The sequence below is a fragment of the Podarcis gaigeae genome (genome assembly GCF_964106915.1).
Source record: "Podarcis gaigeae genome assembly, chromosome: 5".
NCBI classification, from domain to species: domain Eukaryota; kingdom Metazoa; phylum Chordata; class Lepidosauria; order Squamata; family Lacertidae; genus Podarcis; species Podarcis gaigeae.
The window spans coordinates 94,897,343-94,919,998 of record NC_139681.1 but is presented as its reverse complement, the minus strand read 5'-3'; the positions used below and the strand labels follow the sequence as shown (position 1 = coordinate 94,919,998).

General features: G+C 41.9%; 1 protein-coding gene across 1 annotated transcript in view; it reads left to right on the top strand.

Moving 5' to 3' along the window:
- The first annotated feature begins 1,522 nt into the window (after positions 1 to 1,522).
- LOC310844516 (cytochrome P450 2J2-like) overlaps positions 1,523 to 22,656 on the top strand; it is an 80,011-nt gene continuing 58,877 nt past the window's right edge. Inside the window, exons 1-2 of the mRNA XM_083738616.1 lie at positions 1,523 to 1,679; positions 14,901 to 15,050. Coding sequence (XP_083594742.1) covers positions 1,664 to 1,679; positions 14,901 to 15,050 — 166 coding nt within the window. The 5' untranslated portion in view covers positions 1,523 to 1,663. The remainder of the gene's footprint in view (positions 1,680 to 14,900; positions 15,051 to 22,656) is intronic.

Genomic DNA, 22,656 nt, shown 5'->3' with positions numbered 1-22,656 from the left:
TATATGGAAAAGCGAAAATTCATAAAAATTTTACCAACCATATAATAAGAAAGTCACTCTTTGCTGTATGGGAAAAATATAAAAACCTGATGGAGCCTAAAGTCCCGTGGTGGACTTCTCCAGTAGAAGCCATAGCTGTAAAACGGAAAAATACTCAGGAAAGCTGGCCAACATATAAAATACTTCTAAAAAATGAAGATAACCAAATAAAAGTAAAAAAAAAAAGAGGAAATAAGAGAACACATTTCAGACTGGTTCCAATACCATCAGTTATTTGAAAAATTTAAATCTGACAAACAAAAGGGGTTCTCAGTAGAAACTTCCCGATTCGAATCTGATCTTGTAAATTCTAAAAGAAAAACTCTTTCCAAAACTTACCGACTCCTCCTTGACTGGACAGTCAAGGAGGAGGAGGTAACAGTGGCAATGGTGAGGTGGTCTCAGGACTTTGGCCATTCAATAACCATGGCTCAATGGGAAAATTTATGGAAGATCAATTGGAAATTCACAAATTGTTACACGATTAGAGAGAACTTTCAAAAAATGCAACATTGATGGTATCTAACACCATGGAAACTCTCAAAAATGTATAAAAATGTGTCAAGCAATTGTTGGAGATGCGGAGACTCAGGAACATTCTACCATATGTGGTGGACATGTAGGAAAATACAGGTATTCTGGGAGAGTATACACGCAGAACTGCAAAAAATGCTAAAGATCTCATTCAGTAAAAAACCAGAGGCCTACCTCCTGGGAATAACAGATTTGGATATTCCACAAAAGAGGAAGGGTATCTTTTTATATGCGACGGTGGCAGCAAGAGTTTTGATTGCAGCAAAATGGAAGAGTAATGAAATCCCCTCTATACAAGATTGGATCCAAAAGCTGACAGAATATGCCAAATTAGATGGTTTATCAGAAAAAAATAAAGAATAAATCCAAACAGGAATTTGTTTCTAAATGGGAGGTTTTCAAAGAATATCTGAAAAATAAATATAGTAGTTTAAATTCTGTTGCAGCATTCGAGGAACTTCAGTAATAGTTGCTAGGTAGAGAGAAGAAATTAGATTTATTGAGAATAAGTTTAATTATAAAAAAATGTGTATTGGCAATAAGTAATTTGAACTTGAAATATGGAATAGACGGGAAGTTGGGTCTTTAGTGTTAAGACCAATAGATGTTTTATTGTTTGTCAAGAAAATTATGCGTCTATGGTTATTTTTGTAATTTGTGTGTAATTTGATACTTGTGTTTTTGTGTGTGTGTGTGTGTGTGTGTGTGTGTGTGTTTTCTTGTTTTTTCTTGTTGTATAAATAAATATTTTTTTAAAATTAAAAAAAAAGAGTGGTATGCAGAGGGAAGGGAGAAGCAGCAGGGAGCAGCCATAACTTGAGCTCTGGACATACGGAAGAATCTACAGAGGTGAGGGAGACTGAAGCTCTTGTATTAAGTTGAAATATCCAACTGCAGTTTTTGAACACATCATTCCTCTCCTCTCTTTTGACCCTAATGGTAGCTGGCAAAGCAACATGGAAATATTTTCACCCTATGGATAATACATCTATCCACTGTAGTACTGTCTGGATTCCAAGCAGTGAAAGAAGCGCTCACTGACCACTCTGAAGAATTAGACGAGCGACCACAGACTCCTTTCCTTAGGACTATGATAAAAGGAAAGGGTAAGTAGTGAAGAATAAGAGTTTCTCCTGGTATTTTCCCAAGAGAAAACGTTTAAAGGGCTGTCCAGAGCAAAGGTTCTCTATTATTGTTGCACTCAACAGGAGTGAACAACTAGGGGTGAGGTCCTTTCATTTATTTACTTTTTAGAATATTTATTAAGGTTTTTAATAATAGTACAATAAAGGTAAAAAGAAAAGAAAAGAATAAAAAATAGCCACAAAAATACAAAAATAAAAATAATTAAAAATAAAAAAATAAAACATGCAGATTTTCCATTTTCCTTTAACATGTTTCCTGGACCTCCTCATACCTCCCTTTTTTGTATTCCGATTCAAATTGTTAGTTCAGCAAATCCTTGCCATTAAGTTTTAACCTGTTTCTAAGCCTGTTTCTCATATTCCCTTAAAACATTACAGCTGGAAACCACTTTATTTCTATCCAACATCATTCTAACATTCATTAATTTTACAATATTTCTGTAAGTAGTCTTGTCCACAATTTGCAGTGTTTGATCAGCCCCGCCCAGTAGGAGCAGTAGGGTGCCGCTGGGTTCAACCAGTAGAGAGCAGTAGTGTGCTGCTGGTTTGCCAGTAGAAGAGCAGTAAAAGTGCCACCGGCTTTGGGAAGTTTATGGGTAAAGGGGATTGGGGAGGTGCATGGGGTTTGTATGTGTATGGGGATTCGTATGTATGTGCATTTATTTGTGTGTGGGGACACTCCAGTGAATGTTTTGAGTGGATGAGACGTTGGGGCTCAGAGCCACTGACGAAGCGAAGTGTGGTCTTTGTAAGGTGCTGTTCCTAGCGATGCGAGTCCGTCTAGGCCACTGACAGGACGCGGAGAAAGGTGACTGAGTGAGAAACAACGTTAGGTGGATGGAGTGTCCCAGGGGTTAAGGAAGAAAGAAAGAAAGAAAAGTAAACCAACCCCCTTGCAGTGTTTTATTTTGGGGACAATTGGAAATGTCAAGCTACAGTTGAAAATACTTGTAAGCTCCTTTCTGTATTGTGGCAGTGACCAGCATAGGTGCGTCCAGTTGGTTTGTATTGTATTGCCAACACGTGGGGTCCGGGGAAAAGAGATATGTGCTCTACCAACGCGCAAGAGGTGGCAGGAATAGAACCCTGCATGAATGGGGTTCCCAATTCTGCCACATCTACTGTGCTGCATCTTAGGGGGTTGGGAAACAGACCTTAAAACACCTTGAATCTTGCAGAGTACAAGTATAAAAAAGGGATTATTTGGTCTTTAACATTAAAATGCAGCCTCGTTTCAGCAGAAACTCAAAAACTTTTGGGGGGATGAAAATGTCAAGTCTGGTTGGGGAAAAAAATCCAGACTGGTCCTATGTGGGCCAGAAAAAAGCCAGGGAAGTCCCCAAGTAGGAGTTCCATCACAGAAGGAAAAAGGGGAAAAGAAAGAGGGGGGGGGTCAAGTTAATTCCAAGCTAAAAGCCAGGTGGAACAACTCTGTTTTACAGGCCCTGCAGAAAGAAATCAGATCCTGCAGGGCCCTGGTCTCATGAGACAGAGTGTTCCACCAGGCCAGAGCCAGTGTCGAAAAGGCCCTGGCTCTGGTTGAGGATAATCTGACTTCCTTAGGGCCCAGGACCACTAGGGTGTTGCTATTTATGGACCTTAAGGTTCTTCGTGGGGCATACGAGGTGGTCGAGAGGTGGTCCCGTAGGTACGAGGGTCCTAGGCCATGAAGAGCTTTAAAGGTCAAACCCAGCACGTTAAATCTAACCCTGTGCTCCATCAGGAGCCAGTGCAGGTGGAAAAACACTGGGTGAATATGCTCCCATGGCAGGGACCCCGTGAGGAGCCTCTCTGCAGCATTCTGCACCCGCTGGAGTTTCTGGGCCAGCTTCAAGGCCAGCCCCACGTAGAGCGAACTACAGTAGTCAAGCCTGGAGGTGACCGTTGCATGCATCACTGTGGCCAGGTCGGGGCGGGAAAAGTAAGGGACTGCTTGATGTGGTGAAGGTGGAAAAATGTCGCATTGGCGGTTGCTGTAACTTGCATCTCCATGGAAAGGGAGGCGTCAAGGATTACACCCAAACTCTTAACGGAAGGCAATGGCACTAATTGGGCCCCCACAAGAGAAGGGAGTTGGTCCCTCATCCCCATGCCATCTTGACCCACCCAGAGGACCTCTGTCTTCGAAGGATTTAGTTTCAAACGGCTCCCATGAAACCATCCTGCCACCGCTTCCAAGCATCTGGTCAGTGTGTCCGGGGCTGAGTCAGTGTGGCCATCCATCAGCAGATAGTGCTGAGTGTCATAAGCATATTGGTGACAACCCAGCCCAAAGCTCTGGATAATCTGGGCAAGGGGGCGCATAAAGATGTTAAAAAGCTTTGGGGAGAGGATTGCGCCCTGTGGCACTCCACACACCAAGGAGTGGCGTGAGAATTATCAAGAAGGCCCAAAAAACAATAAAGGACTATTTTGAGATAAATTTGAACACTGCTGTGGAAAAAAGAACAATCTGGGACGCAAGCAAAGCTGTGATGAGAGGGTTCTTGATACAACAGAACGCCATAAAGAAAAGACTACAAAATGAGAAAAAGGACAAGATTTTGGGGAAAATTAAAGAGTTAGAGAAGAAACTAAGAGTAAACCCGAAGTCACAGCCGATTTTGAGAGAAATTAAACTTCATCAGGCACAATATTCCAAACTGATAAATCAGGAAATAGAATGGAAGATTAAATCAATGAAACAAAAAACATTTGAATCGGCTAATAAATGTGGGAAACTGCTGGCTTGGCAGTTGAAGAAGAGACAAAAGCTGAACATAGTAACAAATTTGGAAATAGAAGGAAGGAATATTCAGAACCCGGTGGAAATTAGAAAATGTTTCCAGAAATATTTCAAGAAATTATACACTCAAGGGCCACAAAAGGAGGAAGAGATTGCAAAATTTTTGGAGAAAAATGGACTTAAAAAACTATCACAAGAAAATAGATCACTCCTGAATAGTAAAATAACACGACTAGAGATAGAACAGGCCATTCAGAATATGAAGTTGGGCAAGTCTCCAGGGCCAGATGGCTTGACCTCCAAGTACTATAAGACATTAAGTGACTATTTGATTCAACCACTGCTGGAGGTCAGCAATGAAATTATGGAGGGAAAGAAGGCGCCTGAATCGTGGAAGGAAGCTTTCATCACATTGATACCAAAATCAGAAACTGAAAAGACACAACTTAAGAACTACCGCCCCATTTCCCTTTTAAATGTGGATTACAAAATATTTGCTGACGTTTTGGCAGGAAGATTCAAAAGAGTTTTAAATGAGATAATTCATAAAGACCAGGCAGGCTTTCTCCCAGGAAGACATTTATTTGCTAATACAAGGAACATTATTGACATTTTGGAACTCTTGCAAACAAATATTAACACTAAAGCAGTTCTAATTTTTATAGACGCGGAGAAGGCCTTTGATAATATTTCTTGGAAATTTATGAAGGGGAATTTAAAAGAAATGGGAGTGGGGCGGGGTTTTGAAAATGGGATTGACGCGATTTACTCAGAACAAAAGGCAAAACTGATAGTTAACAATGTGGTTACAGAAGAGTTTAAGATTGAAAAAGGGACACGACAAGGCTGCCCGATTTCCCCCTTGCTGTTTATTTCTGTCCTGGAGGTGCTCTTGAACTTGATTAGAGGGGACCGGTTGGTGCAAGGGATTCAGATCGGAGTGAAACAATATAAACTTAAAGCTTTTGCAGATGACCTTGTTTTGACATTGCAAGAGCCAGAATCTAGTACAAAAAGAGTGTTACAATTGATTCAGGACTTTGGTCGGGTAGCGGGCTTTAAACTAAACAAACAGAAAACTAAGGTGTTGGGAAAAAACTTGACAGATGCAGAGTCAGAACGGTTTCAGAGAGAAACAGAACTAACTGTGGTTAAAAAAGTAAAGTACCTAGGGGTAAACATAACAGCAAAAAATCTGAGTCTATTTAAGGATAATTATGAAAAATGTTGGTCTGAAATTAAGAGAGACTTGGACAGTTGGTCAAAATTGAAGCTTTCTTTGTTAGGCCGAATTGCTGCTATTAAGATGAATGTATTGCCTAAGATGTTGTTTTTATTTCAAACATTGCAAATTGTGGATAAGACGGAGTGCTTCAGGAAGTGGCAGAGAGATATTTCTAAATTTGTCTGGCAGGGCAAAAAGCCCAGAATTAAGTTTAAGATATTAACTGATGCGAAAGAAAGAGGGGGCTTTGCCCTGCCAGACTTAAGGTTGTACTACGAAGCCGCAGCTTTCTGCTGGCTAAAAGACTGGCTACTTCTAGAGGACACTGATGTGTTAGATTTAGAAGGTTTTAACAATGCATTTGGCTGGCATGCATACTTATGGTATGACAAAGTTAAGATCAATAAGGCCTTTAAGAACCATATTGTCAGGAAAGCAGTGTTTAATGTCTGGACAAAATACAAAGACCTATTGGAAAATAAAACTCCAAGATGGCTATCACCTCTGGAGGCTAAGGCCCGAAAAAGACCCAATATGGAGGCCAAATGGCCGAAATATTGGGAAATAATAGAGAAAGAGGGTAACAATTGGAAATTGCAGAGTTTGGAAAAAATGAAAGATAAAGTGCGAGACTGGTTACATTACGCTCAGATTCAAGAAATTTTTAAAAAGGATAAAAAGTTAGGATTCCAGGTGGAGAAATCGAAGTTGGAAACAGAATTGTTAGAACCTAAGACTAAAGTACTTTCAAGAATGTATAACTTGCTGTTGAAATGGAATACACAAGATGAAATGGTTAAGTCGGCCATGATAAAGTGGGCACAGGATATTGGGCATAATATTATGTTTGAGGATTGGGAAAGGTTGTGGACCACGGGGATGAACTTCACGGCATGTAATGCTCTGAAGGAAAATGTAATGAAAATGATTTATAGGTGGTACATGACCCCAGTTAAACTAGCCAAAATATGCCATGTGCCAGACAACAAATGCTGGAAATGTAAGGAAAATGAAGGAACATTCTTTCACCTCTGGTGGACTTGTCCCAGGGTGAAGGTCTTCTGGGAAATGATATATAATGAGCTGAAAAAGGTATTTAAGTATACCTTCCTTAAGAAACCAGAGGCCTTCCTCCTGGGCATTGTCGGCCAGATGGTGCCAAAGAAGGACCGAACATTCTTTTTGTACGCAACAGCAGCAGCAAGGATACTTATCGCCAAGAAGTGGAAAACTCAAGATCTACCCACTCTGGAAGAATGGCAGATGCAGCTGATGGACTATATGCAACTGGCCGAGATGACTGGCAGAATTCGAGACCTGGGAGAAGAGAGGGTTGAAGAAGATTGGAGGAAATTTAAGATTTATTTACAAAAATATTGTGATTTGGCGGAAAGTTAAGTAGGATGTTTGATCATAAATAATTGGCCACCACAAAATCGGATCGAAATGGGATGTAAAGTGAGATTAAGAGAAACTAATTTACAGAGGATTATATTTAAATGAGTGGTTATAAAATTTGCAAATTAGATGATAAATTGCTGGGAAAAATTTATGATGATGAAAATGGCAGCGGGAGATGTGAGGAAGTCCAAAGAAGTTATGAAACTTTGTTGAGATAAAAGAAAGGTTGTTTATTTCTGTACTTTATTTTGTAAAAACCCCTAATAAAAATTTATTAAAAAAAAAAAAAAAGGAGTGGCGTGAGAACATCTCCCTCCCTGGCACCACCCTCTGTCCCTGACCAGAGATAAAAGAGCACAGCCATTTACGGGCTATGCCCTGTATCCCCACGTTGATGAGGTGGTGGTCCAGAAGATCATGATCAACCATATTGAAGGCTGCTGACAAATCTAAGAGAATCAGTGGTCCCGACCCGCCTCGATCCAGTTGTCTACGGAGATCATCTGTTAGGGTGACCGGAGCTGTCTCGGTCCCGAAACCAGGACGGATCCCGGACTGAAATGGATCTAAAGCTGATGTTTCCTCCAGAAACCTACCAAACTGTTCAGCAACCACTCTCTCAATTAGATATGGAAGATTTGAAACTGGGCGGTAATTGGATAAATCTAAAGGATCTAGTGAAGTTTTCTTTAAGAGAGGACACACCACTGCTTCCTTCAGCTCCCCTGGGAATGTCCCCGTGCCAAGGGACAAATTGATAATTTCAACAAGGGGGATGCGTGCAACATCTGGGCACACCCTAATCAGCCAAGACGGGCATGAATCAAGGAGGCAAGTGGTGGGCCTACCAGCTCAGAGGAATCTATCCACATCAGCAGGGAGTATCCGATCGAAATGATCCAACACTGGACTCGAAGACTGTCAAGGGGCCTCCAGTTCTGTCATTGTATCTAAATTGGCAGGGAGGTCACGGCAGAGCAACAGGACTTTCTCTGCAAAAAAGTTCGCGAACGCCTCACAGCTGTGAGTCAAATTTATGCTTAAATTTGGTTGTCCTCCTAAGGACGTTATTGACCTAATTATTCTAAAAAGTTGTGCCGGGTGAGAGCTAGCGGATGCAATGGAAGCTGCGAAGTAAGATTTCTTAGCAGCTTTCATAGCCATCTCATTGGCTTTCATAAGCATCCTATAAGATGTTCTTGAAGCTCCATCATGAGTCCGTCGCCATACTCGCTCTAGCCGTCTGAGGTCCTGCTTCATTTTCCGGAGCTCCTAGGTAAACCAAGGGGCCCGGTTTCGGCGGGGTTGCAGAGGGCGCTTAGGCACGATCTTATTGATGGATGCCAAGAACCTGTTATTCCAGTGCTCGACAAGGTCATGTAATGAGTCATCAGGAGGAGCAGAATCCCACAAGGCCTGACGGAATCTATCAGGATCCATCAGCCTTCTCGGGCAAGCCCAAATAGTCTCGCCACCTGAGCAGGGGAGGAGCGAGAAGTCAGTCTTGGCTTTCAGAGTGCAGTGATCAGACCATGTCACTTCCACAGGGGGGAGTATGATCACATCTATGCCAGCACCAAAGGTCAAATCCAGCATGTGGCCTGCTTGATGAGTGGGGCCCAAAACAAACTGGGAGAGCCCTAGTGTTGCCATGGAAGTCATTAGGTCCAGAGCCTGTGAGGAGGGGGCAGCATTGGCATGGACGTTGAAGTCTCCCAAAACCAATAGGCTTGGGAATTCCAAGGCCTAGCCTGCCGCCACCTCCAGCAGGTCTGACAGGGTGGCTGCCGGTGTGCTGGGTGGTCAGTACGCCAGCCAGACAGCCAAGCTCTCCTTGGTGCCCCACACAAGACCAACACATTCAATGCCAGAGATCGCCAGTGCTGGCAGAGCTCTGAAAGAGCAATCCTCATCACTGATTATGTGAGGTGGGGCTCACTTGCCCCCTTCCTCATATTTTATTCAAGTGGCACCCCTGATGGATTGCAACTAGCAAGTGCTTTGTGGAATTAGCAATTGTACTGCACTGTGGTTCGATTCAACTGCAGGTAGAAGTTTGTTGCCTGTTGCACTTGTAATGCATTTACTATCCTGGCCCTCAGTGCTGGATGAAGAGCTTGAACTCAAAGTTCTTTCTGCTGAAAGCATTGATGCCTACATCAGTCTGAATCCTGGTAAAATGGGGGCATGGTGGTTGGAGTCTAGTCAATTGTTCAGTTTATTTCTATGAAAGGGGTTCAACTCCCCCTGAGAGAACAGGTTCATAGACTAGAGGTGCTCCTGGATCCATCTTAGCTGCTAGAGGCCCAGGTGACCTTAGTGCCTTCTACCAGCTTCAGCTAGCAAGGCAGCTTTGGCAGCTAAAGTAGTTACTGTATCAGGATAGCTTAACTACTGTCATCCATGTGCTGGTTACCTCCAGGCTGATTATAGCAATGTGCTGCATTTTGGGCTGCCCTTGAAACACTGTCTGGCAAAAAATGCAGTAGCTTGACTGCTCATGGGGGCAGGACATAGCCAGCATGTTATGCCACTGGCTGACAATTAGCTAAGTTCAAGGTGCTGGTTGAACAAACAGCCTATACAACTTGAGATATATGCCCTTCCAATAAGCTTTTCAGTTTAGATCTTTCTCAGTTTTGCTTCTTTTCAGCCCTCGGTTCTTTTGGGAGGATGAGTGGAATATAAATGTAATAATAAATACAGTCAAACCTCAGATCTCAAATGCCTCCATTTTGGAATGCTTTGGCTCCCAAAACCCAGAAGTAAATGCTCTGTTTTTTTAATGTTTTTTGGAAGCAAATTTAGTGCAGGAAGCATCTGCAACCAATCGGAAGCTGTGCCTCAGTTGAACAGATTATGTTTGACAACCAAGATTTGAAATAATAATAATAATAATAATAATAATAATAATAATAATAATACCATCCCCCTTCATGGATCACTGCCTTGCCATGGCGAAGGGGCTTGAATAACTCAGAGAAGCTATGAGCTACGCCGTGCAGGGCCACCCAAGATGGACAGGTCATAGTGGAGAGTTTTGACCAAACGTAATCCACTTGGATGTATGGAAGTGAGAGCTGGACCATAAAGAAGGCTGATCGCCGAAGAATTGATGCTTTTGAATTATGGTGCTGGAGGAGACTCTTGAGAGTCCCATGGACTGCAAGAAGATCAAACATATCCATTCTTAAGGAAATCAGCCCTGAGTGCTCACTGGAAGGACAGATCGTGAAGTTGAGGCTCCAGTACTTTGGCCACCTCATAAGAAGAGAAGACTCCCTGGAAAAGACCTTGATGCTGGGAAAGATGGAAGGCACAAGGAGAAGGGGACGACAGAGGACGAGATGGTTGGACAGTGTTCTCGAAGCTACAAACATGAGTCTGACCAAACTGCGGGAGGTAGTGGAAGATAGGAGTGCCTGGCGTGCTCTGGTCCATGGGGTCACGAAGAGTCGGACACGACTAAGCGACTAAACAACAACAATCCACTTGGAGCAGGAACCAGCAAGCCACTCCAGTATCCCTGCCAAAAAAACTCCATGGACAAAGACAATAGGTACATAAAAGTTATGACGCTGGAAGATGAGCCGCTCAGGTCAGAAGGCGTCCAACATGCTACTGAGGAAGAGCGGACGACAAGTACAAGCCGAAAGGTCACTCAGTTGTGGATATGCCTGGAAGCGAAAGGAAAGTCCAATGCTGTAAAGAAAAATATTGCATAGGAACCTGGAATGTAAGAACCATGAACCTGGGTAAGGTGGATGTGGTCAAAAATGAGATGGCAAGAATAAATATTGACATCCTGAGCATCAGTGAACTAAAATGGACGGGAATCGGTGAATTCAGTTTGGATGACCATCATATCTACTACTGTGGGAAAGAATCCCATAAATGAAATGGAGTGGCCGTCATAGTCAACAAAAGAGTGGCGAAAACTGTACTGGGATGCAATCTCAGAAATGATAGAGTGATCTCGATACGAAGGGCAGAACTATGAAGAACTATGGATGGAGGCTCGCAACATTATACAGGAGGCAGCAACGAAATCCATCCCAATGGAAAGGAAATGCAAGAAAGGAAAGTAGCTGTCCAACGAGGCCTTACAAATAGCGGGGGAGAGAAGGCAAGCAAAATGCGAGGGAGATAGTGAAAGATACAGGAAATTGAATGCAGATTTCCAAAAAACAACAAGGAGAGACAAGAAGGCCTTCTTAAACAAGCAATGCAAAGAAATAGAGGAAAACAACAGAATGGGAAGAACCAGAGATCTGTTCAAGAAAATTGGAGATATGAAAGGAATATTTCGTACAAAATTACCATAATAAAGGACAAAAGTGGTAAGGACCTAACAGAAGCAGAAGACATCAAGAAGAGGTGGCAAGAATACACAGAGGAATTATACCAGAAAGATATGGATGGCTTGTAGTGTGGTTGATGACCTTGAGCCAGACATCCTAGAGAGTGAAGTCAAATGGGCCTTAGAAAACACTGCTAATAACATGGCCAGTGGAAGTGATGGTATTCCAGCTGAACTATTCAAAATTTTAAAAGATGATGCTGTTAAGGTGCTACACTCAATATACTAGCAAGTTTGGAAAACTCAGCAGTGGCCAGAGAAGATCAGTCTACATCCCAATCCCAAAGAAGGGCAGTGCCAAAGAATGCTCCAACTACCGCACAATTGCACTCATTTCACACGCTAGCAAGGTTATGCTTAAAATTCTACAAGGAAGGCTCAAGCAGTATGTAGACCAAGAACTCCCAGAAGTGCAAGCTGGATTTAGAAGAGGCAGAGGAACCAGAGACCAAATTGCAAACATGTGCTGGATTATGGAGAAACCACTTGAGAGTCCCATGGACTGCAAGAAGATCAAACCTATCCATTCTGAAGGAAATCAGCCGAGTGCTCACTGGAAGGACAGATCATCAAGCTGAGACTCCAATACTTTTGCCACCTCATGAGAAGAGAAGACTCCCTGGAAAAGACCCTGGTGTTGGGAAAGATGGAGGGCACAAGGAGAAGGGAATGGCAGAGGACGAGATGGTTGGATAGTGTCTGAACAGCAACGACAATAAAACTGTCAGAGCATGCATCTTGTGTGGGAGAGCCTACCAACCTGACAGCTTGCCAAATCTGTCTTCTCTCACACACCGAGGGACAATAGAGAACAGAATGCAAAGGGAAGTACCAGAGGGTGTGGACTCAATGGGGGCTGGAGCAGCAGGAGTGGGGGCAGGAGAGCCCAGGGATGCCATAAATGAACTGCAGCAGTACAGCTGGCAGCTGAAATCACAGCTAGATACCCTCACCGGGCCCTGCGAGAACAAAGACTGCATTTAGAGGCAGAAAGGACTCTCAGAGCCAGTAAAACCCCTCTAAATATGCAGTTTACCTGGCGGACTATCTTGCCTTTAAAACGAAGCTCTCTATTTTCTGGATGTGAGAGCAGTGGATTTTAAGTCTGATAAGGAGAGAGTGGCATATTTAATTGGCATGTTAGAAGGCAATGCTAAAGGATGGACAATTCCTCTAATGGCAGCCAAACACAGCACTCTCTCAAACCTGGGGGAGTTTTTGGAAACTATGGATGGACCAATTGATGGCAGGCCATTGGTGGGGAGGCACGTTGCCTATGCCACATGGCCCATGGGGGTGGAGTTGTCAGGCCACAAGGAGACAATGATGTTTCACATCACCAAGTTAGCTCACAAAGTAATAGCATGGGGGCAGCGTTCTTTAACTTTTGATTCAGCTTACTGCCAAGTACACTGCCTAGGGTTCGAAGTGCCAATAGAGGTAGGAGCCAAGGGGCAGAGGTAGGGGGAAAACTCATGGGGGAGGAGAGCTCCATACCCCCACAGTATAAGGCCTATAGGGATGTGTTCTGTGAAAAGGAGGCAGGTAGGTTACACACCCCACAGACCTTATGATTGCAAAATAGGCTTGGTGCCTGGTGCCAACCAGTCATCTATATTCCATGTCAGAAGCAGAATTAGGCAACTTGCGGGAGTTTCTGAAGAAGAACTTGGAACGTGAGTTTATTAGGCTGTCATGAGCACCTGGTGGGTCACCAGTGTTCTTTGTGAACAAGAAAGACACCCCAGAAAGACGTCTCGTGGTGGACTACAGAAAAACCAACAGCCTCATGATTCCTAGTCAATACCCCTTGCCACATATTGGTGACCTGCTGGAGAGGTTACGGTCGGTGAAATTTTTTACCCAGCTGGACCTGAGGGGGGCATACAATTTGATACATGTGAGACAAGGGGACAAGTGGAAAATGGCTCATAATACTAGATTTGGAAGCTGTGAATACTTTGTTATGCCTTTTGGGCTACAATTAGGCAACGCCACATTCCAGGTGTTTATCAATCATGTACTGGCAGATTTATTGGACAATACAGTTTTGTGTTACCTACATGACGTGCTGATCTACTCTGAGAACCCAGAAGAGCACGTGCGACACGTAATAGAGGTGCTGCATAGATTAAGGACACACCGCCTCTAGGCGAAATTGGGAAAGTGCCATTTTCATGTCAAGGGGGTGGAATTTGGGGTTATCATGTCTCTCCTGAAGGGGTGTACATGGACTTAGCAAAGGTGCAGGCGGTGTTAGATTGGCAGAAGCCAAAGACTAAGAATGACTTACAGAGATTCTTAGGCTTTGCTAATTATTACCACAAGTTTGTGCACAATTATTCTTGGCTCATGGCTTTCCTTACTGACTGCTTGAGGAGCAAGAAGCCATTCTTCTGGACAGAGGAAGCACAAGATGTGTTTGAGAAGCTCAAGGGGCCTTTTTCAGCAGAGGAGTACCTGCACCACACAGATCCACATCGGCCGGTGGTGGTGGAGACGGGGGTGTCAGAAAGTGCCATAGGAGCTGTGTTGCTACAAGAAGATCGTAACGGAGATTTGAGGCTGTGTGCCTTCCACTCTCAAAAGTTGAATGCTTCAGAATGGAATTACACCATTTGGGGAGAGAGAATTGCTTGCCATAAAAGAAGCGCTGGGGGTGTGGAGACATTTCCTCAAAGGAGCACAACACTAAGTGGAGATACATGGACCACAAGAAATTAGAATATTGGCAAATGGCGAGGCATCTGAACCAGAGGCAAATTAGATTGGCAAAGTTTTTTTTGCTCTTTACGACTTCCGAATCTGATACATGCCGGGGCACCAGAACCAGAGGGCGGACATCCTGCCCCGGAAGCTGGAGTATCTGGAGGGGGAGTCAGACACCGGGCTGAGGCATATTCTGAAACCGGGACAGTTACAGCTGGTGGCAGCACCCGTAGTTGAAACCACAGACTTCAAGAGACAGATGGAAGTGGATCGAATAGTACTCTTCCAATCTTGAATGATGACCTTATCTCCCCCCCCTCAAAAAAAAATTCCAACCATTCTTCCATGTTTAAAAACAATAAATCCATCATTTTTATTTTAAAAGGAAACTCTCCTCTGTAGTCTTTTATTTTAAAATAATCCATAGTTATTTATTTGTATATTCATTATTTTACACCCAGTTGTATATCTTGCGATGGCATTTCCTGTAGGGAAATTTAGAAAGAGAAAAAGAAAAGAACTTCCATTTCTACCACTTCCATTCTTTTCCCAATAGCATTACCAGAAGCTTGATAGATTTCCCCTGTAAATTCCCTCCAATTTGTACCCAGAATCCTTTCTGCATCATCTTGTAATTCTTTTCTTTAGAGAGACTAAGCAGCTCTTACATGCAAGGATATGAACTTCAGTAAACATTGTTCTGAGATGGCAACTTTTTACATTGATTTCTGCAAGTAATAATTTCTCATTGATTTTCCATAGGTATTGTATTATCAAATGGTCACACCTGGAGGCAACAGAGACAGTTTGGTGTAGTTACTATGCGGAAGTTGGGGTTGGGGAAGAAAGGCATGGAGCACCAAATAGCAGAGGAGGCTCATCAGCTCGTGGAGGTTTTTGCACGTTCAAAGGGTATGTGATGAGGGGTGATGGTGCTGAGCTGGCGTATGAAGATTTATTTGTGTACTACCTCTGTTCATTTTAGGAAGGAATGTGATATGTTTTTCTTGGTTCCTAAAGGAGACCCCAGCAGTTTCTCTTGGCCACCATAAAATCCCACTCTCAGTATGAACAGGAGCAGCTGAACTAACATTAGTATAATTTTATTTTGCAGGGCAGCCACTTGACCCCTCCTTGCCCATCACTAATTCAGTCTCCAACGTGATATGTGCTGTGGTTTTTTTTTTTTCCCCAAAATTTTTATTAGGTTTTTTTAATAAAAGAAATACAAAAATGAAAAACAGCATTGTTTGTGTCTTTACAAAATTTCATAACATCTTTGGACTTCCTCGCGTCATCCGCTCGCACTTACATTGTTCATAAAATTTTTCAAGCAAATTACCATCTTATTTATAATCTTATAACCAATCATTACAATATAGTCTAATAATGCTCATCTAATTTAGTGATGGCCAATTGTTTATAATCAAGCATCCTTCTTAGCATTCCATCAAATTACAATAGTTTTGTAAATAAATCTTAAATTTCTTCCAGTCTTCTTCAATCCTTTCTTCTCCCAGGTCTCGAATTCTGCCAGTCATTTCCGCCAGCTGCATATAGTCCATCAGCTGCATCTGCCATTCTTCCAGCGTGGGTAGATCTTGAGTTTTCCAGTTCTTTGCGATGAGTATCCTTGCTGCCGTTGTTGCATACATAAAGAAAGTTCTGTCCTTCTTTGACACCTTCTGGCCGACAATACCCAGAAGGAAGGCCTCTGGTTTCTTAGTGAAAGTATACTTAAATACCTTTTTCAGTTCATTATATATCATTTCCCAGAAGGCCTTCACTTTAGGGCAAGTCCACCAGAGGTGAAAGAATGTTCCTTCATTTTCTTTACATTTCCAACATTTATTGTCAGACGAGTGGTATATTTTGGCAAGCTTAACTGGGGTCATGTACCATCTGTATATCATTTTCATTATATTTTCTTTCAAAGCATTACATGCAGTAAAGTTTAGCCCAGTGGTCCACAACCTTTCCCATTCCTCAAACATAATGTTATGCCCAATGTCCTGTGCCCACTTTATCATAGCTGATTTAACCATTTCGTCTTGTGTGTTCCATTTCAACAGCAAGTTATACATTCTTGAAAGTACCTTAGTCTTAGGTTCTAACAGTTCAGTTTCCAGCTTCGATTTCTCCACCTGGAACCCTAGCTTTTTATCATTTTTAAAAACTTCTTTAATCTGAGCGTAATGTAACCAGTCTCGCACTTTATCCTTCATTTTTTCCACACTCTGCAATTTCCAGTTATTTCCATCTTTTTCTAATATTTCCCAATATTTTGGCCAATTGGCTTCCATATTGGGTCTTTTTCGGGCCTTAGCTTCCAGAGGTGAAAGCCACCTTGGGGTTTTATTTTCCAATAAGTCTTTATATTTTGTCCAGACATTAAACACTGCTTTTCTGACAATATGGTTCTTAAAGGCCTTATTGATCTTAACTTTGTCATACCATAAGTATGCATGCCAACCAAAATTATTATTAAACCCTTCCAGATCCAACACATCAGTGTCTTCGAGAAGTAGCCAGTCTTTTAGCCAGCAGAAAGCTGCGGCTTCATAATACAACCTTAAGTCTGGCAGGGCAAAGCCCCCTCTTTCCTTTGCGTCAGTCAGTATCTTAAACTTAATTCTGGGCTTTTTGCCCTGCCAGACAAATTTAGAAATATCTCTCTGCCACTTCCGGAAGCATTCCGTCTTGTCTATAATCTGTAGTGTTTGAAACAAAAACAACATTTTTGGCAATACATTCATCTTAATAGCAGCAATTCGGCCTAACAAAGAAAGCTTCAATTTTGTCCAACTGTCCAAGTCTCTCTTAATTTCAGACCAGCATTTTTCATAATTTTCCTTAAATAGACTCAGATTTTTTGCTGTTATGTTCACCCCTAGGTACTTTACCTTTTTCACCAATGATAATTCTGTTTCTCTCTGAAACTGTTCTGATTCAATATCTGTCAAATTTTTCCCCAACACCTTAGTTTTCTGTTTGTTTAACTTAAATCCCGCCACCCGACCAAAATTGTCAATCAATTGTAAAACTCTTTTCGTACTAGATTCCGGCTCCTGCAGTGTCAAAACTAGGTCATCTGCAAAAGCTTTAAGTTTATATTGTTTCGCTCCGACCTGGATCCCTTGCACCAACCGGTCCCCTCTGATCAAGTTTAAGAGCACCTCCAGGACTGAGATAAATAACAAAGGGGAAATCGGGCAGCCTTGTCGTGTTCCTTTTTCAATTTTGAACTCTTCTGTTACCACATTATTAACAATCAATTTTGCTTTTTGTTCTGAATATATTGCGCCAACCCCATTTTCAAAACCCCTCCCCACTCCCATTTCTTTTAAATTTCCCTTCATAAATTTCCAAGAGATGTTGTCAAAGGCCTTCTCCGCATCTATAAAAATTAGCACTGCTTTAGTGTTTATGTCAGTTTGCAAAAGTTCCAAGACATCAATAATGTTCCTTGTGTTAGCAAACATATGTCTGCCTGGGAGAAAGCCTGCCTGGTCTTTATGAATTACTTGACTTAAAACTCTTTTAAGTCTGTTTGCCAAAACATCAGCAAATATTTTGTAATCCACATTTAAAAGGGAGATGGGGCGGTAGTTCTTGAGCTGTGTCTTTTCAGTTTCTGATTTTGGTATCAATGTGATGAACGCTTCTTTCCACGATTCTGGCGCCTTCTTTCCCTCCATAATTTCATTGCTGACCTCCAGCAGTGGTTGGATCAAATAATCACTTAATGTCTTATAGTACTTGGAGGTCAAGCCGTCTGGCCCTGGAGATTTGCCCAATTTCAAGTTCTGAATGGCATGTTCAATCTCTTGTCGTGTTATTTTGCTGTTCAGGAGTAGTCTATTTTCTTGTGACAATTTTTTCAAACCGTTTTTCCTCAAAAATTGTTCAATCTCAACTTCATTCTGCGGCCCTTGAGTATATAATTTTTTAAAATATTTTTGAAAACACTTTCTAATCTCCACGGGGTTCTGTATACTTCTTCCTTCAATTTCCAAATTTGTTACTATGTTCAATTTTTGTCTCTTCTTCAACTGCCAGGCCAGCAGTTTCCCACATTTATTTGCCGATTCAAACGTTTTTTGTTTCATTAATTTAATCTTCCATTCTATTTCCTGGTTTATCAGTTTTGAATATTGTGCCTGATGAAGTTTAATTTCTCTCAAAATCGGCTGTGACTTCGGATTGGCTCTTAGCTTCTTCTCTAGTTCTTTAATTTTCTCCAGAATCTTGTCTTTCTTTTCATTTTGTGTCCTTTTCCTTATGGCATTCTGTTGTATCAAGAACCCTCTCATCACAGCTTTGCTTGCGTCCCAAATTGTTCTTTTTTCCACCGCGGTGTTCAGGTTTATTTCAAAATAGTCCTTTATAACTTTTTGGGCCTTCTTAATGATCTCCTGATTTCTAAACAAATTGTCATTCATCTTCCATCTAAAGGAGCCGGTTGGTAATAATGTCATGTCCATTTTCAAGGCATTATGGTCGGAGCAGGTTTTTGGGCAGATTTCCACTTTCCTGACCTTAGGTGCCAGACCTCTAGTAATCCAAATTTGGTCGATTCTTGTCCAAGTCAGTTGAGCCTCAGAGAAAAATGTTCCTTCTTTTCCTAGGGGGTTCTTGATTCTCCATATGTCAATCCAGCCCATATTTTCTGTCATTTCAAAAAAGGTCTTTGGTAGTCTGCCATCTTTGGAAACTTTTTGACTTTGCGACTTATCCATGTTAGTTGATACAATCCCATTCATATCTCCCATCATTATGATGTTGTCATAGTCCAGATATTCCAGCATGCTTTCATGCAACTTCTTATAAAATTCCGATTTCCCATCATTTGGTGCATAGATTCCTAATATCAAATTTTTTTCTCCTTGATATTGTATTTCAATTGCCAAAATTCTGCCATGTTCATCTTTAAATAAGAATTTAGGTGAAAGGCTCTCTTTTGCATATATCACCACTCCTCTCTTCTTCACTATGTCTGAAGATATAAATTCTTGGCCAAGTCTCTTATTTATCAGCACTTTTCTGTGGAGCCTAGTCACGTGGGTTTCTTGCAGGCAAATAATGTCCAATTGTTCCTTTTTTAATATGTGAAAAATTTTCCTCCTTTTCTCCGGAATGTTGCAGCCATTTATATTCCAACTCAGAAGTTGCAGAGACATCCTGGATAGATCTGGTTATTTTTCTGGGGGTGGTACCTTTTTCGCTGAATCTTCAGAGTCCAAGGGTGCAGGTACCTCTGGTGTTTCGAGCTCCGATGGTAATCCAAGTTTTTTATGAAGGTCCTCTCCGTATTGGTTCAGAAATTTGTCTCTGTCTTCCAATGTTCTAATTTTGATCTTCCTCCCTCTGAAAGTAAAAGATAGTCCTTGTGGAAAATCCCACCTAAAGATGATGGCGTTGCTCCTCAAGAGTCTTGCTAATTCCAAATATTCCGATCTCAAATCCAAAAGCTGTTTGGGAACGTCCTTGTATAACTCAATCCTCTTATCTAAAATGTCCAGTGACTTTCCGTAGTGTAGGCCCAAAATCTTGTCCCTCTCCTCCTTTGATCTCAGTGATATCAAACAGTCTCTGGGCTTGTCTTTTTTTGTCAGTCTTCCAAGTCTGAAAGCTGATGTAATCTTAAAGTCCGTCTCTTCTAGGTTCCAGTGCTTGGAAAATATTTTGGTCAGAAACTCAGCCAGGTTGTCCTCTTCCACTTCGGGTATCGATCTAATCCTTAAGTTGGTCTCCCTACTTCTCAGTTCAATCATCGAGAGATAGGTCTGATGTTCACCAACTTGTTTGTTGAGTGGCCTCACCTCTTTTTCTAACTTTCCCAGCCTTTGGCTGGTGTCTTCAACCAATTTTCTGTTCTCCCCTGTAGCTCCCTTCAATTCTGCAATTGTTTCCACGTTCTGTGCCACTTGTCCAGCTAATTTATTTAAACATTCGGTGTTTTGGTCTATTTTAAAAGTTTGCTCATCAGCTTTTTTATCCAAGGATTCCACTTTCTTATCCAAAGATTCCAATTTTTCATATATTTTTTCTAAAATGGAGGCAGCTGTTCCTGAGGCCATATCTTCCAATTGTAGTTCCTCTGTTTCTCCTTCCCCTGCACGTGGCAGAGAAGCTGCTGCTTCCTCAGAGAGCACAGTGGGCACCGAAGATCTGCGTTGCTGCAAGGCTGAGGCTAAAGTTGTTTGTCTAGTTCGCGGTCTTTGTTCTTTTTCCTTTTCTTTTGGCTCCTTTTTCTTTGCGCCACTCATTCCAAATTTATCTAAGGCTCAAGGTCAAGCTGAGTTGTTCCCATGAGAAAAAGACAGCCCAGATGGTAACATTCAACCAGGAGACCGGGAAACAGAAAGTATAAGGATGTCACTGCTGTAAAGTCCAAAACCTCTAGGGGGAGCTTAAAAAGTCTTTCAGAAGGGAATCAATAAATACAGTTCACAGAGAAAACAAAACCTATGTCCAAAAGCCTTCAAATGCTAAATCTTCAGCAGAGTTGGTTTTACAAAAACAATGTTTCAAGCCGTGCTTGCTGGTACCTCATAAAGTGTCAAAGTAGCAAAGTCCAAGCCCCTCAGATTTTTTCCAAATTTTGTTTCAAAGTATTTATGTCTGCAGGCTGACTGCTACTGTTGCCAGGCAGTTCCAGCACCTGGGTTTCCTTTTTTAAAATGTAGATTCCTCAGAGAAAGATCCTACAGTCCAAATCTTAGCATAAATCCAATGCTTAAAATCCTTTTCTGCATTAAAGTGATGCACTGAATGCTCAAATCCAAATTGTAAAAGAGTTCATTCACTGCCTCCACTCCTCCTGCTCTTTGCTTTGAAGTTTAGTGTGAGCGGAAGACGGACTTCCTTTTTTTACGTCCTCCGCTTTCAGCCAAATTCAGGAGCTTTGATCTTTAAGCTTAATTAAAAGTCCTTATTACTCACGGGTTGCTGCTTTCCAAGGTGCCAATTCAAGGAAGAAAGGTCAGCGCTCACCGGCAACGGCTTTGCGGCTTCACTCCGCCGATTGCGGAACGACCCTCAGCGCCGCAGCCTCCTCCACGATCCAGAGCCCCTTACGGGGTTCCTTCTGCGTTTTGGGGGCTGCTTCTGGCGCCCGCCGGGTCCCAAGACCGCAGGCTTCTGCCGCCTGCGGTTTTCCGATGTGGGTCTCCGCTTCGCCGTAGCGGACGACCCGTTTTCGCGCGGAGCTCCCTTCCCGGTTAGGAAAGGGCAGCCATTACCCTTCGCGTGTGCTGTGGTTTTTGGGCACCAGTTTGCTCTTGAAGATGAACGGTTCCAGAAGCTGATAGAAGCCATTGATTTTGTCCTAAAATTTTTATCTAGCGTTGTTCATAGTGTGAGTAGTCATTTTCATTTCTACTATGCCAAAGAGGTCTCCCTAAATACCACAAATCAGTATTTTGAAATTGATCTGAGATAAGGGCCACTTACTGTCTCACAGCCTGATCAATTTCTCATGATTACCATTGAGATTTTTTAAAAAAAGGAGTAGGAAGAATTTGTCCACTACAGAAGACTCTTTGGAGGAAAGATGGGATAAAAATGGGACAATGGCCTTCAGAACAGGTCATCAAGAGCCCACCAAAGGGGACAGAATAATCTACTCAAGAAGGGAATTACATAGTTTTGTTGCCATCATTGAAAACCAAATGTATCTACTCTCTAGCCACTTAGCAATGACAATGATGATGGCGTCCATGGTGAGGCCCCTAATTTATCCTAATGCACATATTTGTTTGCAATTTTGCCCAATATACACATTTCTGCAAAAAGCAGTATATTGTAGGATAGTATGTTATTTACACTATTATATGCATTTTTAGGCACACAAAACCATATCATTGCATTTCCATTTTTGTAAGCATCACTTGACTGGCAGACTACAGGAAAGCTTATATCAGCGTTCAGGGCGCATTTTGCAATTAGGAATTTTATTAGCGTGAGCAGCTTCTGAGCTCTGGGCACAGTACTAAGCCTAAAATTTCAGATTAAAACTGTAGAATGGAAGGAAAGGAGGACATTTTTCTGCCTCCTCACTTCCAACTTCATATCTCAGTTTTTAACATTGCTTTATATCAGTCCAACTTTAATTTTCTAGCTCCTTATGTATTCAGAAAATGTAAGTAATTGATCTTTAATGAGAAAACAAGGAACGAGAAAAAACATCCTTCTTCAAGGTTTAGTTTTTTGTAATGAAAGATCAGAATTACTTGACTGGCAAACTGGAAGATTTAATAAATACAACTAAAAATTTAAAAAATGGAGAAGTGTACATTTTGAATGATGTCTGTCTTTCCATTTGTGTATTAGGCAAATTTCCTTTTAAATGTGAACTTACTTGAATTCCCCCCGCCCCCACCTACCATAAAAGGGCACTAACTTGTTCCAGGAGGGGTCCTCTGATTGTGCCCAGTTTTGGAATGATGCCTGGGAGCTGGGAAAATACTGTGAGCCATGGTTTTCTTTTACATTTTCAGCTAGGGATAATTCATAG